General features: G+C 32.7%; 1 protein-coding gene across 2 annotated transcripts in view; it reads left to right on the forward strand.

Annotated features, from left to right (window-relative positions):
• LOC129224453 (glycosyltransferase-like domain-containing protein 1) overlaps positions 1 to 16,941 on the forward strand; it is a 48,858-nt gene extending 31,917 nt beyond the window's left edge. Inside the window, exon 8 of one of the 2 annotated variants that reach the window (XM_054858907.1) lies at positions 16,808 to 16,941. In XM_054858907.1, the coding sequence (XP_054714882.1) occupies positions 16,808 to 16,915 (108 nt within the window). In that variant the 3' untranslated portion in view covers positions 16,916 to 16,941. The remainder of the gene's footprint in view (positions 1 to 16,807) is intronic. The other variant, XM_054858908.1, reaches the window with a different exon arrangement.
• The last annotated feature ends 777 nt before the right edge of the window (positions 16,942 to 17,718 follow it).

A 17,718-nucleotide genomic window follows, 5' to 3' on the forward strand; every position in this document is an offset into this window, starting at 1 on the left:
ATTTTTAGGAAAACTTTGAATACAGTATATCTGTTTGGTGTGTGATAGATTCATATCGGTTGAGAAGGGATATAATGCTATTAAGAAGCATTATAAGACAGAAAAACACAAAAATAATTTTAAACTAAAGAAAGATGAAGCACAGCTTCATCTATCCTTCTGTGAGACTACCAGCATCCCTGGTTCAATTCAAAATGTATCATTACGCCTATTTAATTCTAAGGAGGCTGCCTTAAGTGCTGAGCTAAGTGCCTCCCCCCCCCCATCCAAATGTTTGTGTAAATAATAATATTATTCAATAGATAAAAAGATCAGTTGTGCAGAAGGTGATAATGGAATTGTATAATTAAAAATCTCAGTATTATGGTTAATTAACAAATTATCTTCATGGATTTAGCAGCAGGCAGCTAATTTGCCTTTTGGTGCTTCCTTGGGTTTAAATGAATGGTCTTGGTCCTCCCAAGGTCCTCTTTTTAATCCTAAATGGTCCTTTTTAGTCCTCTTTTTAATTGAAAATGGACCTCTTTTACTCTTTTCTAAAGCTAAAATGTGTTGGGAGCCCTGTACCGTATTTCTTCTTGAGCGGAGCAGCGTTCGACTTTAGTTCGTCTGTGCAGCTCAATTCTGCGCCCATGAAACTATCGTGCAAGTCCTTGAAACTTCACTTTCGAACTCGGCGTCGATGAACTTGGAAGATCATAATGGGCACATGCACTGTGTAGCTTTTGACGAGGTCATTCTAGAAAGGGCCCCCCAGCTAACTACCGTTTCAGGTCTCCCTACTTGTGATTCTTTTTTTCATAACTTTGTGTTTGGCTACGGCTGCAATTATTGCTGCTTGCGGGATAGCTCATCTCAACTTCGATTGTTTTGTAGGGCTCGACCGATGGCATTTTTTGGCCGATGGGCCGATGCCGATTGTTGGCCGATTGTTCAAAGCTGGCCGATGGCCGATTGTTTTCCTCCAAATGGCCGATTGCCGATGGCCGATGCCGTTGGCCGATGGCAAAAAAAAAAAATCAAACAGAAATAAATTGATAAGATTGTCAGGGATTTAAAGGATCATTGATTCATTTCACTTTACTTCCTTTCTACGAATAAAGAATTGTAATCACAAAATGAAAATCAGATTTCGACCTAAATTTCTATTTTACTATCACCAATTTATACTTCACAAGTTTTTTCGGCACAACTGTACATACATATGTACCTAAGAATATATAGATAACCAAATATCCATTTTGAACGCCTCCTCAGTTAATTATCGCAAATTCTCTTGTGATGTCTTCATGCGCGTAAACTTGCGTCACTCAAAAACGTTATGAAATAGTAAATTGAAAACTCATACGTACGTAGTATGATCTAAAAGTTCAAGGTCAAGTTGTATAAAACCTTGCCCTGAATTGTTCACAATACCGAAACATATATCTATCTACAAAATAGTCACCTTGAACGATTATGCACTTCTGCCAACGTTCGTATAGCTTTTAGAAGCACTCCTGGAAGACATTTTTCGCAAATTCCTGTAAAGCCTCTTGCGCTGCTGCTTTAACTTCATCGTGGGGAAGAAGGCGACTTTCATGTTGAGGATGCACAGTTCGATTGCTCAATACTCTGATATGACAAACAAATAACATAGCGTTTCATCGGACTTAGCTCCGTGTGACTTTTACCTGTTCCCAGCAAAAAAACATTTGCATAGACGCCACTTTTTTCCGTCAGGAGAAGATGAAGCTGCATCATAGATGGTAGCGAAAAATGGCTTTCAGGAGTGTTTCCAAAAGTTATATTATGAACACTGGCAGAAGTACATAGTCCCTCAAGGCGACCTTTTGAAGGTAGATGTGCTTCGGTACTGTGAACTATTCTGGGTAAGATTTTATACAGCATGTCCCCGAACTTTTGCATCGTACTACGTACAATCTGTATAGGGTGTAGTTATGCTTCTCCTTTTTTGACTGCTGTATGATGAAAGAGAAAGAACAATAGCCAAAAAAAGAAGGAAGAAAAACAAAGAGATTGTTTAATAACCAATTGATTTGTTTTTTTTTTTTTTTGTTTTTTTAAATTGAGCATATAACTAAGATTTCAGTAATGTTGTAATAATGTATGGATTTAGATACACTAAACATAGTTAAAAAAAATTAAATTACGTTGTTTAATCATTCAAAAAAAAAAAAAAAGAATAGAACTATGAAATTGTCAACAAATTACGCAATGAAAGTGGAAAGATTGCACGTAGACATTTTTTAGTCATCAAATTAAACAAAAAAGGTAACAGATAAATTACAATATTAAATCAAAATAGGAATATTTTTATACTGATTTAAAATTTATGAATAGAAAAGTTTGCATTTTTCATAAAAGTTATAACAGTGACATACATTTTGCTGAAAAAAAAAATAGCCATGAAAATAGCAAGGTTCTTAAAACGCAGGTACAATAAACAAACTCAATATTTACACCAAGTTAATAACTGAATACATAATAATACTTGATCTGATGTTTGCACACATAGTATTGAACAATTTGATTGTTTAATCTTTTATGAAGCTTTACAAACAAGTTCAAATTAAATTTTTCAATTTAACAATAATTTTCTGAAATTTGAAAAATTGCATAAATGAAAATCCCTGAAACTTTTCTATAAAAAACGAAAATAACTTATTCATTGATTTTATATAAATACATAAAAATAGTTACTTACAACAGAAAAAAATCAATCGCTATTAATGATGCAAAAAAGATGGCAATTTACGAAACATAGGTGAAACAAGTATGAGAGATACGCAAAATGACATTTCTTGACCAAAATAAATAATCGCTAAATCTTTAAGAAATGCTTGAAACGACGAAGTAGGGTTAGGGGGGTCACCCTCTGATTTTGGAGTAAATCACATTTCGGCCCCAACCTCTGCCTCATTTGTTTAGTACAGAACAGCTACCACCAACGCCTCGGAAGAGTTTCTGAATCTACTTCAGCACTTCCGAAAAAAAAAAAAATCAAAAGTCCCTTTGATTTTCGAATTATGTCACCATTCAAAACGTCTTTAATCAATTTCTTACATTAATGCCCTAAATTCTTTCTAAACAATAGATAACGTTTGAAAGAAAAAAAATCTCCAATTTTATGAATGGTGTTAGTTTTAAACAACTCAAAAGTACAACTAGAGTTTAATTTCAGAAATTGAGGGAGTGGGAGGAGGGGCACGCAAGTGTTCTCAGAAATTCAAAAAATAGTCGTAAAAATAGAGTTCAAAATAATCATAAACATTGAGCAGAAAAACCTTTCAAAACTTGCACCCGTTTTTGTTTTGATGTGCAATGGTGGATTTAAAATATAGCAAATGTTGCAATTGCGCGAGAAGCCCCATAACCATAGGCAGAGCTGTGGAGTCGGAGACTCGGAGTCGGACTGATTTTGGGGTAAAGGAGTTGGAGTCGTTAGAAAACATGCCGACTCCGACTCTGGGCTTTTTTTTTCTTTCCTTTTCACTGACTCTCCTAGCATTTTTTAAAAACTGACTACCAATTGGTTCGATTACATGTATAAAAAGATACTAATGAAAAAATAAGTGCCATTATGGCAATCAGCTAGTTTGAGTGCTTACCGAACTTTCTGTAGCAGTCCCTCAGTTTGCTAGCTTTTTTTAATTAACTAATAGCAACTGTCAGCAAACGGTTTTGTTGCCTAACATTTTCAAGTAATCACTTTGAAATAAAAATAGAAATATAGTGTTTTGTTCGATCTCAGTTATAAAATAATAAAAGAAACGTAACAAATTAGTAAGTCGATTCCCGTAGCCAAGGTTGAAACGTTTAAGGGTGATCGGCAAATTCAAAGAAAGCACGAATCCAAAAGAATCGATGAAATAATCTAATGTTTTTTTCTTTATTAAGACTATTTCTATAAGCTTGGTTCTCACTAAAAAGTATGGAACAAAATAAGTGTAAAAGATTTCTTGATTACAACACTCAATAATTGCAGTTAATCTTAAAATCTTCATATTAAGGTTAATTCTAAAGGAGCCAATAAAATTTAAATTAAAAATTTAGTGAAGAAGAAATATAGGTATAGTAAAAGCTATTCGTACAAATTTGTATACCGCCGCATTTTGTGTAAAATTAGCTCGTGACGTATATGTGCTCTATTTTCGTTGAAATTTTATTGATGATATATAATTTAAAATATATTCACGAAAATTTTCAGACTTAAAACATTTATATTTTTTAAAAACTCTGAAATTAACTTTGGGTGTCATCTACCTGCTGGGTGTCACCCGGGGCAAACCATCCCCTCTCAAGAACTTGGATTTAGAAAAAAAGCTTTTTTCTTCTCAAGTTACAGCTTTCAAAAATTGAAAGCACACGATTTGATCAATATATATTTGTTAAACATTAAAGGGGGACAAATTACAGATTACAATTACAGATAATCCTTTTCAAATTTTTTACAGGGCATTTTTAAGTCATCTCATTTTTTAACTCGTAATTATTGGAAAATTTGATTTTTAAATTAAATTTACAACGCTGTATGCGTCTTGTGTTTACAATAAAAAACAAAATGCGAAATTTTCATAAAAAGGAATTAATATTTCAATCTCTGTTTAAGGTTTTCCCCCTCCCCTAAAGGGAGAGAGGGAATTAAAAAAATACAATTTAAAAAAATAAAAAAAAATCCGGAGTCGGAGTTGGAGTCAGAGTCAGGCATTTCAAAATCCAGGAGTCGGTGTCGGACATTTTCCTTCCGACTCCGCAGCCCTAACCATAGGACCACCGAAGGAGTTACAAAAATGCGAATGATAAATGTTTTACAACTTCTGTGATCCCCAAAATGTATTTCGACGGGCCCCAAACTTGTAACTCCGCCGAAGCGATACAGAAAAGACTGCATTACATTGATTCATATTACAAATATCGAAAAATTAAAAATTACTGTCGGTTCAACGGGAATCTAATAAAATGACACAAAAATCGGTTTCGCCATCTCATATTTGTTTCCATAGTCTCCAATTCGGCAATATATCACCAAATGATCGTCAGTCTGAGACGCTATATTAGTTTTGCATTGAAATAAGTAATTAATAGCCACAAAAAATGAGTAAACAGGCTTTTCAGAACACCCGATCGAAAAAAAAGGGAAGTGCACAACTGGAACGTCCGCAGACCCCACATACGAAACTTTAACCTTCTACAGATTATCATTTTTGAGTTATGACTTATGACAGATATATACGTACATCCTGCTGCAAGAAACAACGCAATAATTAACTTGTTAGGTACCTGAATATAGTATTAAAAACTCTTCTAGGGATGACTAAAAATAGAAATTCATAATGAAATTTAAGTAAATAATTTTATATGAAAACAACAACTCCATTTACTTTGTAATAAAAAGTAAAACAGCAAAGATCCTTTTTTTTTTTTCAAAAACATCGGCCAATTCCATCGGCTTTTCGATGTTTTTTAAGGCCGATGGGCCGATGTTTCAAGCAAGTTAGCATCGGCCGCCGATGCCGATGGCTAAATTGTTGAACCATCGGCGCCGATGCATCGGTCCAGTCCTATTGTTTTGGTTTTGATTGTGCGGAATGTAGGTGCTGCAGTTCGCGTATCAACTAAACGTTCATTTTAATAATAATGCCTCCCAATAGGCCGCACAACCAAGTTTTCAAAAAACAAAACGCAAAGCTGTTCCAGATTTTAAAGGAATCGAGGAATTCGGAAAGACATGCACACTTTGGGGTCGCTCCAGACCCAAATTGGGTCCGCTTTGCGGCCCCTTCACAAATTTACGCATCGTAAAAGCAGCCCCATTCACAAATTCCACATCTCAAAAGCAGCTCATTCACAAAATAAATATACGAACAACATAATAGGGTAAATCTGGAACGATCATTCTTTTTTTCCAACCGGAAAGCTACCAGACCAGCAGCTACGTGTGAAACATAGTCGGCATATTTGGTCATTCACGGGATGGAATCAGGCAAGATGCTTAAGTGCTTAAGATTATAAGAACAAAGCAGAATTGTATTTTTAGACTTATTTATGCGTTTGTATTGAACTTATGTCAGGTAGTGTTATTACATGTTTTTAATCTATTGCATTTTGGAAAAAAAAGTCATACTGGCCAGCCTTATAAAAATTCCTGTATATCCTCTTTTTTTTTTTTCAAAATCTTCCTATATTATTTCGAAAAATTCCTATATTGTTTGCAGAAAATTCCTATATTTTCCATCGAATTCCTATATTTTTTTCTGAAAATTCCTATATTTTCCTATATTTTTGTTGGCAAATGTCACTTCTATCCCTGTAATTTACTTAGCCATCAATTTTTAAGTGATTGTGGCAATAGTTTAAGTGTTTCACATTAATAAGATGCTTTACTGATTTGGATGCTACTTGGGGGCTGACAAGACATGGTAACAATTAATTACCAGAAAAACTAATGTTGCATCATAAAAGCTGCTCAACACTTCAGACAATAGAGGTAAAGCTTGACCATGGAGAGATAGTGGATGACCTTGAAGGGGAGACATCATTTGTTATTATCTTGTAATAGATTGGATCAGCGAGAATGTACTTCTTACCATTGGGCACTTTCTGACTTATTCTACCTATTACAAATGATGTTTCCTCTTTAAGGTCATCTGCCATCTCTCCATGGTCAAGCTTTAAATGCCTGAAGTGTTGTCAAACAGTTTGATCAAAATAGCCCTTGACTGAAATTTTTTACAAAGTAGTCCTATTAACTTTCTGGTTGACCTACGTATTAAGCATATCTACTATTTGACATTAACATTCAAATGAATCAATGACGATTCAATTGAAGATTTTTCTGAAAACAAAATAATTTAGTAAGTGTGTCTGTAACAGCGCCAAGTTGAGTAGGTTTTTCATATGGGAACATATGCTATAAAATATTTTCTGAAAGCAAAAAGGATTTTGGCAATTCCTACCGAGATGGAAAATAATGTTTTAAAACAATCTGAAGCAAAGCAAAAGCTCACGATTGTTTCATAAAAAAAAGATTTCTGTAAGTTATTTAATGTGTTTTATCCTTACATTTATCATTTTAATTTTAATGCTGGACAATTCCACTGGTAAATGACCTACATTTTTGAAGCAAAACAATGCATATTTTGTAATATTCAACACAAAATATACATTTTAAAACAAACTTGTCCCATGGAATGTAACAATTTTTAAGCAAAATTCAATAGTAGAATTTAATTCTCAAAATGCATTCTGGACAATTAAAAAAAAATGGTAAAAGCATGGTAACTGACTGACATACAGTTGACTCTCTGTTTACTGACGCTTTATTTAAGGACGGCTTTTCATAGTCCCAGATGGTTCACTATATTTTTAAAAGCATTCTATTTAAGGACCTTTTCTACTTAAGGATGATTTTTTTTTTTGGTCCCTTGAAAGTCATTAAACAGAGAGCCTACTGTACTTCTTTTTAAAATGTGAGTCAGTTACCATGTTTTTAATAAATAATTTTAAATCATCCAAAACATATTTCAGAAATTCACTTATACCATTAAATTCAGCTTAAAAAATACAATATTCCAAGGCAAAAGACCATTCGCACAACATATTTTGCTTTGAATATTATAAAATACTTATTGTTTTGTTTCAAAAATGCTTGTCAGTTACCTGTGGAATTGCCCTACGATAAATCCTTTGTATATGGTTCTGCTACATAAAATAAGAAAATGAGCTCTCATTTTCTGTATCTGAGTCAAAGGTGGTTACACCCAAAATTCACATTTGGACTGCCTTAAGTTCAATGTTAAATTTTTTGCTCAAATTTCCACAAGGAAACAAAGTACAGCAGATCCTTGTCTTAGGCGGGTTTATTTTACGCAGTTTTGATTATATGCGGTTCAAGACTTGACACCTTTATTTTATTTTATGCGGGTGAGATTCAGTTTTATGCGGATGCAGCAATGCAAACAGATAAAATTTTCCCCTCTTTTAAAATTCAAACTCCTAAAGATTTCAGATCACGCGTAATAAACTGCATTTTGGCGTGCTAATAATCAAGCTTGGGTCACTGGAGACATTTTATGTGATTGGTTACGGAGCTCTTTCCAGAAATAAAGTTATTAAACTCAAACAGTTCAGAACTCACTGGAAGAAGAGCTTTTAGGAGTGACAAAGGAGGCTAAAACCAAGGAGGATACTGACGTCTGTGACGCATAACCAAAAACGTTCACATTCAATTTTTGAGCCATTCCTAGACAATAGAAATGATCTTTCTGATTAGTTAGTGAAGGAAGATTCTATCATGGAAATGTGACGCAAGTGATCATGGATGCGTTAATGCTCTGCAAAGAATTACAGAGAAAAATTCTTAATGACTGCCAAAAGACTATCATAGCCAGCTCCTCTTTATAAACAGAACACGAAATTAATTTATGTTTTCTTTATACATGTTGTGCGTTAAGTCGATATAAGTACACATTAAACTTATTTTACAATTAGTCATCACTAGAATGAAGTATTTTGTTATCTACGGAACCAAACCTCTCTTTTAACACTAGTATTAGGTCTCAATTTACACGGTTTCGATTTACACGGCATTTCTGTTTAACGTAATCCCCACATAAAACGAGGGTCTACTGTACACAATGTTAAAAATAATTGTTAGATAAAAAAGAGATACTAGAATGTAATTAATGAATCTATCATGGAGAAAAATTTAACACAGTACTCAAAGTCGTGTGAGTTTTCGACTTTCTTGCCCTGATGTGGAAGATTAGTTACTTACTGAATTAGTTTTTTGACTCTATTTAAAAATAAAGCATAATTTTCATATGCTGCAGTAATAGCTTATTATGGAGAGCAATTTTGTCGAACGGCTAGGGTTGATTATGCTAAGGAATTTTATTGGTTTTGAACCAATAAATTAAATTTAAAGTGTGAAAGAAAGCAAGAAAATAGAAAATATAAAGGTGGATAATTTTATTCTCATTGTATTTTAAATGTGCCTGATGAATTTTAGAATTTATGATGGAAAACTAAAAATTTCAGTAAAAGTGTCTCTATTGTTAGTTAATAATAATAATTATTATAAACGGTCTACAGTGGATGCATTTTTAGCCACACACTGTTGCTTTCAAATATTATCAAGTTATTGTAAAAGTCTGTCATGCCTGACTTTTTTGAAGAATATCAAAAAGCTCATCCGGATCTAAACAAGCCTACTTTTTCACAGATCAACTTCAATTTTCTAAAAGCAGTCATATTTTTCCTTCCATAGCCTTAGGCTTCAAACTGTTTCAAACAAATGTTTTAAAAATTAAAGCTATTTTTTAATTTTAAAATTGAAAAATGACTTACATAATAAAAGGGTTATTATAAAAAAGACATCAAATACAAGCTCTCAAACTGTTAGGCTTTGAGTAAATTCCATCATATATATACATATATTTTAAATAATACTCTGTGTCAAATTCAGGCTTCCATTATCTGAGTGGAAAAAGCATGTAAATGATTTTCAAAAATACCTTGCAAAACAAAACTTTTAAGTTAAATCAGCCAAAGAAATCAATAAATAAAAATGATAATAAAGATAATGAATTCAGAAGAATTTACACAATCAAATCAAAAATTAATTGATCTCTCCCTCCTCCCCCTCCTCACCCTGCTAAAATATATATATAAAAAAAGGAAAAACTAACTAAAACTTAAGAACACTTAAATTCAAACAATTTTTACTTTGCAACCATTATCAAAAAAGTGAATAATAGCAATTTTACAGTTAAATATTAAGATTTCATGCATTATTAATCATTTATATCATAAAAAAGAAAAAAAAGAAAGAAATGAAAAAAAAAAAACCACCAACTCTCTTGCACTCTGAATTATCTTGACTGTAATACAATCAATCTCTAAGCATACAAGAAAAGGCTTTTTTTTTTTACTTTTCTTTTTAATAACATTTTATGTATTTCTTGAAAGGAAACACTGAAAAAAGAAAATCATAATCTCTGCAATTTTCTCAACTTTACGGTATTAAAAATAATTTTTATTGTTGTTAGTTACTTGGATGAACTTTCCCCTTAGGGGATAATGTTAGAAGCGGTCTTTGACAAGAATTCTTAAGCCCACTTCTTGTTTGGGGCTTAGGGTTTTCCTAAGTTTTGCATATTGAGTTTAGTGAACAGATCAAAATAGAAGAAAAATGGTTGAAATCATAAAATAAAAATGGGAATCAGCTGTCCACGCCTAAGTCTGTTGAAGAAGGAATCAATTACTTGGAATAAGACTAGTCCATGAAAAGTTATGGAGGGAGGGGGGAATTCAGACTGCCTGATACACATATCCTCATGTCAAACCCCAAATATGGCATGCAGCGTAACAACCTACCTTCTTTAAGTCACTAAAGGTAGCTTAAAGCTGTGTTTTGGGGAACATTTGAAAAAATTAGACCCCTATACTCCCCCTTCCTTAAAACCGAAAGCTAGATTGGACCTTCCAGTAAATAAATCAAATATCCTTTTTAAAGTAGGGTAGACCGGGGTAAATTTACGCAGTGCCCTTTTTCCAAAACGATTTATAACTCGAGAGCCAACAGTTATACCAGATACATGCTGCTCCCTAGCAAATATTCTCACAAGTTTTTTAGTATCAGTCGAGCTTCAGTTTAGCATACAGATACGAAAATCTGTTTTTTGGCTCTGTATTGTTTCAAACCTTTAGTATTTTCCAGTTATTTAATTTTGAAAATCACCATTCATTTTTAATTAAATAACAAATTTGTATCTTATAGCTAAAATCATATAGTGCTGTCTTCATGCCTATCCAGCTTTTAACTTTTCACACTATTCAGCCTGTAATACATTTTCTTTATTTTAAAGATGGTAAGACATTATGTTCAAAACACTAAAAGAACCATGTTAGATGCCAAAATAATAAAAAGGCTTATTGATAATGCAAGTATTTCTCCCAGTAAGCCTTCTACAAATCTCATTCGAGTGGCTCTAGTATTCATCATTAAGTTAAGTTTACGTAAGCCTTCTACATCATCAAAAATGGATTTCCCGAACTGAGACCATTGAAAAAGTTGGACCAAAGCTTAGGACCCAGGAAAAGAAGAAAAAAAAGAGGATGCTTGAAATCCTAACTGATACTCTGATTAAAGAAGCCCTAAGACAAGAGCAGTTAGAAGCTACAAAGAAAGAAAAATTATGGGCAGAAGAAAACAAAAATTAAAAATTACTTTCAAATTTACAAGTTTCTATTGAAGTAGAAATAGAAGCCATCAAAGAAAAAAAGTATGAGACCAAAACCTGCGAGAGGGAAAAAGTTTGTAAAATGGAAATTAGTGAACGATTCTGTTTATGAAGAAGAAAATTGTGCTTGCATCAATCGTTTGAAAGCACACAATCAATCAAAAAAAGGACAAGACAGGATTCAATGTCTTAGATGTCAAAACGTAGTCCCATAACAAGTATGCTAAAAGAAATACAGTAGATCCTCGGTTTACGCGGGAGTTACGTTGCACGGAAATGTTGCGTAAAACGAAACCACGTAAATTGAGATTATATAATAGTATTAACATAGGGGTTAAGTTCGATAGATGGAAAAACAAAATCCGTTCTAGTGATAAATAAATATATATATATAATAACTTTAATATGTACTTATTACAATACATACGCACAACGCGCTTAATGAAAACGTGAATTAACTTAGTGCTTATTTAAAAGAGCTGTGTTTATGTTTTTCTTTTGGCATGCACTAAAAAAGAAGGAATCTCTAGTTCTTTGTGGGGCATTAATGCTTCCATGATCACAGGCTTAAATTTCATGACAGGATCAAAACATTTGCCATTCTCTAGGAATGGCTCAAAATTTTCAGTGTGAAAGCTTTTGGTTGTGTGTCATCGATGTCCTGATTGGTTTTATTCTCCCTTCGTCACTTTTCAAAGTTCTTCCTCTGAACTTTAAATTGTGTGAGTTTTAACTTTACTTGTGGAAAGAGTTCTGGAACCAATCTTAAAATGGGCTCCAATTGTCCAAGCTCGCTTGTTTACAAGTAATAAACTGCATTTTGACGTGCTATCTACAATCTTAGGAGTTGGGATTTTGAAAGAGGGGAAAATTTTATCCGTTTGCAATGCCGCATCCGCATAAAATCGAAACTCATCCACGTAAAATAAAATATAAGTATCATCTTAAACGGCGTATAATCAAAACTGCGTAAAATGAGGGTCTACTGTATTTTTGTTAGTGAAATCTAACAGTGATGAAGAAGATTGCTAAATAAATTCTTTATTTTTTTTAAATTATCAGTAAGCCTTATGATTTTAGTTTAGCCTTTTAATTAATTATTTATTTAACTCATTCTTTGCCCCGGCCAATACAGGATCGGTCGCGCAGTCTGTGTTAATACTGCCCTGGCCGATTCAGGCTCGTCGCAAGAAAATGGTTTCTAACTGCCTTCAACGAACCTGTGTCGTCACGGCGTTTCTAGCAGTTTTTGCTTCGGCCGAATATGTGTCGGCGATCCTTCCATTGGCAAAACCCTGTTATTGCGCTTCTCTGTTGGGTTCTGGTGCTTTTAGGGGAGCAGTAATCAAGCTCTTTTTCTTAGACAAAAGGGATGTAACTTATAGTATTTCACGAAACTTGTTGTAATTTATTTTATCTTACTAAAATATTAATCTTTCAAGTACTCCTGGATGGGACACGTATAATGCTTCAATTAATCAGGCATTATCTTTTTATCTTTTCGTGGAAGTTTTGTTTCTTAGCATTCTAGCATTTGAACTCCTGATGAACAAGTGTGAAAATATTTCCTTACACATTTAACAATATTTCCATGCCTGAATAAAGCAAATAAACAGAAATATTCTTTTCTTGTTTTCAAAAATCCACCTTCTTACACAAGCATCCTTCACTAAATTGTTCATAATTCTCAAATTTTATAATTTATTTTACACAATATTTTTTTTAATTATCTTACACATCTTAATTTTGTACAATTTTTTTTATAATTATGACGTGTTTACTACACTTTTTATTTATTTGTATACTATTATTAATTTTTATCATTTATTTATTTTTAAATCGTGATATTTTCAAACTTAAATTTTAACTTTTTATATTCGCGGCATCCTTTGATGGATTTTTAGTGATTTAGTTTTGAATATTATTAATTTTACAAACAGAAATTATGAGGACGGCATTGATTATACGTAATAGTTGACCCCTATGCAAAACATAAAATATATACTACAGTACAAATAAAATGATAATATCTTGAGTTCTTTTCGCTTTACTCATACAAAACGAAACATTCCTTTTCTCCCTTTCTTTTTCAGATTTTATTTATTGTTTTAAAATAGCTCCAATGTTTTAATTGGACCTTCTTTTATGAGATTTTAAAAATAGAAATAAAACATTTGGTTTCATTTCAATAATCAAATTGCCTTAATTAGTAAATAATTCTATGAAACTAAATAAAATTTATCGAAATATGTTTTAAAAGAAAAAAAAATCCGACTCGATTTCAAGCAAGATTTTCTTTTTTTTTCTTCTGAAGACATGTTCTCAAATACAAGCAGTAAAGCTTGCTTTGAAATTCCTTTCAGATTCAAACTGTTTTGTTGTAAGAAAATGTGGAAGGGTTGACCACAAGACACCAAGGGGGACACCTCCTTAGGGAATCCGCCCAGGCAGCCTCTGTTCCTCTCTCAGCTGAGAGCTTTTAGTTGCAGGCACAAAAGTATCCTTTAGGGGAATAGGGGATTAGCCGCAAGTTTTGATCTTTTGTAATCATTTATCTTTAAAATACTTCCTACGCTTGAGCAATTGATATCTGGACACTCAGAAGGGATTTAAAAGTCATCGCAATTACGATAAAAGAACCGAAAAGCAAAGAGATGTCACTGTGTTTATTGGTCGTTTTGAAGGGTCACGATGTATCAAAAGGCACCGAAGAATACTTTTTATCCTCTTAGAAAATCATTCCCACAGTTAAAGCGTTTTCGTCCACTCAATTCTCTTGCTCACAGATTGGATCGATCAGTCAATTGTTTGAAGAATGTTTTGTTGAGCCCTTTTGAAAGATAGATCATCTTACATTTAGCAGTTTTGATTTCTTAAGTGTATAAAAAGAAAAAATGATATACTGAGATAAAAGCAAAAAAAAAAAAAAAATCAATAAAATAATTAGTATTATAAAAATAATTGCTTTTTGTCCTATCCTCTATTGTTTATTATTTTCCCATTATGTACTGTGTAAATTTAATGAATATTTCAGCACATATTTGCAAGCTGAACTGCAAAAACAACATTAAAATCCCAATAGCAAAATGGGGAGAAAAGCGCTATTACAACGTAGCAAAAAGCAACTCCGTTCGTTACCTGCGGCATGCGCGTTAAGGGGTTTCGGGCTGATCATGGAATGGGTTAATTAATTTCTGTTCTTTAAATTTTTATTTATGATTTTCTTATTTTTAAAGTGTTTTAAGAGAAATGAAACATTTAAATTTGGTTATCAATATCTTTTTTAATTACTCCTTGTTATCATTTTCATAAAGCGTAAACGTGCCCCATTCGATACGTAAATTTGCCCCGGGTTTGGGGCAAGTTTTCCCCTACCGACTTGGACTCAAAAAACATTTTTTTAAAGGTTAAAAGCACAAACTGAGCAACAACTGAAAATACAAATTTTTACTTCATGAACTGCTTCATAAAACCACAATGTCTAAAATTTCCTAGGTTAAAATATAAAAAATTAGAAAATTCATTGAAAAAAATCTGCTTAAACATACACGGTCTACCCTACTATAAATATTATATAACTGATAAACACATATAATCGAGAATTGCCTTGAAGGCATACAATGTCTTTTATGTTGGCTATTTGAAGTCGCTTCAATTGAATTTCAATGAATCGGCACTTTCAGTCAGCGTTGGCAAAAACACTGGTTTTTTTAAAAAAAGCCCATGGACCCAGGGTTTTTTCAACAAAACCGGAAAAAAAACCAACTGAAGCTGGGTTTTTAAAAAGAAATGTGGGTTTTTTGTCTTTTTTTAAGAAAAATGTGGGGTACTTGTAGCATATTATAGCGTAAGTATATGGAGAAAGCACAAAAAAGCTGGAAAACTAGTTAAAATTCAGCGTTTTCTGAAGAAAAATATAAAAGATGACAAAACCCAAGAATAGTGAAGTTTCAGATTTTTTAGTTTCCATGATTACCAACAGTTAAGGTAAAGTTACTTCTCGAGTGATAAAATCTATTGTTCGTTTTTACTTACTACTTTTTTTTTGCATTTTACTTTATTGTATTTCATTTTGCTTTCCAAACGACTCTAAAACCTCAAGTAGTTTAAATCCTTTTTTACTGAATTCCAGCTTAATCAAGACATTTCTTTGAATTTTATGTTGCCTGTTTTCCTGTTTCTGTGCGCACAGTAACAAATATCAAACTTTTTCGTAAGATAATGAAAATACTGTACATCCTATTCTGTTTTCTGTCTGATCGTTTGTAAAACCTGTTAATTTCTAAAAAAAATACCTTGTTTATTCGAGATTTGTGACGTGTTGGTTTGCAGAAAATAATTCACATGAAAACCTTTTACATCGAGTAGTTTCCTCTGTTCAATCTACAAATATTGAGGAAATCAGATGTGACAGGATTTAGTCAAGATAGTTTGAGTTATTTGTTGACCAGTTAAAAAAAAAGTTAAATATATTTATTTAAAATCTTTGAAGTATTTTTTTAATGCCGATAAGAGTTAAGAAATACTATTAAAGTTCAAAATTCATTTTTTATGTGAATTGTTTGTGGTTAAGACCTAATAAAAAAGTTCAAATTGTGAAAGTATTTAAATTAATTTTCTTAAAAGCTTGTCAGAAAATTTAAAAAAAACTCCAAAAGTAAGCTAAATAATGGGTTTTTTCAAAAAAAAAAACCCATTGGATCCAATCCGGCCACTCCTGTTTTCAGTTCAATCATATTCCTATTACATTTCTGTTAATTGTTATTACTTACCTTCTTTCCTTTAGAAAATCACCTTGACACTGTTGGTCAAAAGAAAAAGAAAATAACTTGCACAAATTTGACGAGAACTGCATTCATGTGTTTCCAGGTTTCAAGAAACTGCTTTTTCAATGCAAAAAAAAAAGTGAACTTTTTAATGTAAAGACATCCGTTAAAAGCCCTTGAGCTGTGGTTCAAATAACGTCAATATTTCTTTGCTGCCAAGCCTAGGCAGTTGTCTAGAATACAGCATATTGTAGAGATTTAAATTGTTTTCACAAAGCTTTGCATAATTTATGACACCAAAAATTGTCCTGGATACTCTCAACTACACAATTTTTTTAATGTAGCCAGAGGAGGGCAGGGAGGGACAACTGCCCCTCCATAGAAAAGAACCTCTGACTCCCACGCCTTTTCGAAATGTCACCAAACATAAATTTAAATTGCAATTTGAGGACTTGAATTTCGAAAAATTTCCAGGGGAAGTCACATAACCAATTTTTTTGCCCTCATCTGAACAAAAGCAGCATAATATCTTTTAGGGGGAGAGGAGGACTATAATTTCAAGCCATGTCCAAGGTACACATTAGGAGGGGGGTGGAAGGGGGGGACTATAAAAAATATTCATATAATCAAATGAAAAAACTTGACAACTCAAATATTAATATTCAATCATTTTTACTCTTTTGTTTTAATTATTTCAAAAGTTTATTGAATTTTCTCATTTCTCATAATTTGTCTTAGATCATTTCCCTGAATTGTTCTTTGAAAGCTGACATCAAATATTATTCTGTTTCACAGGTGGATTTATCCAAGTTCTCCTGGAGCTCTATGAAGATACAATATGAACACATTTTAACTAAGGCTTTAGTTCAAAAATCTATCCATAATACTAATGTTTCTGAATGATGTATTTTCATTTAAAAAAATTTAAACATGTAGATTTTATATATTTTTATATGAATTTCAATAAAAAATGTTTTGAAATATTTCAAGGGTTGAAGACATTAACTTTCATTTGTGTTTTACTATTAAATGTTTCAATGCATTTTCATGTTTATTCAAGCCTTTCTGTAATGGCAGCTCTCCCATATTAGAAGGAGATAATCAGGGTTGATTCAGACTCAAATTGGGTCTACTTCACGAAATTGTATATCAAAAAAGTGACCCACTTCCCAAAGTTTCCTACCTTAAAATTAGAAGCTTCACAAAATTTCATGTGTAAAAATTTCTTTCATCTTTTTTAAGCTTACTCATTTTGTCTAAATGCATAAGTCATTCTCACGCTGTTTACACCAAAGGGAGTTAAGGACTTTTTCTCCTAGAAATAAATAAAAGATAAGTCCCAAAAAATATTCCCCCCCCCCCACACAGAATGAAAACCTAACAGAGTTAGCAAAAACCCAGGTTTTTTTTAAGCACTTTTCATATATATTTGGAATGTTTGTCTTGGTATTGTCCGTTTTTCACTAGTTGAGACTTGGCCACGCCCCCAACACGTGGTATCGGAAGATTCTATATGCGTCTTTTAGGGATGAGGCTTCAGACCAACACTGAGAAAGGTTGCAATTGGCCGTCGTTATCGCACTGTAAGAAGACGAGTGTTCTATAATTTTCTAAGAAATTACCTCCCACCTTCTTTCCCGAAAAAAAGGTGTGCTACTAAGACAATTGTTCGACTTAAAAGTATTTTAAGATTTGCAGTGTATTTC

This window comes from Uloborus diversus, chromosome 6 (assembly GCF_026930045.1).
Source record: "Uloborus diversus isolate 005 chromosome 6, Udiv.v.3.1, whole genome shotgun sequence".
NCBI lineage: Eukaryota > Metazoa > Arthropoda > Arachnida > Araneae > Uloboridae > Uloborus > Uloborus diversus.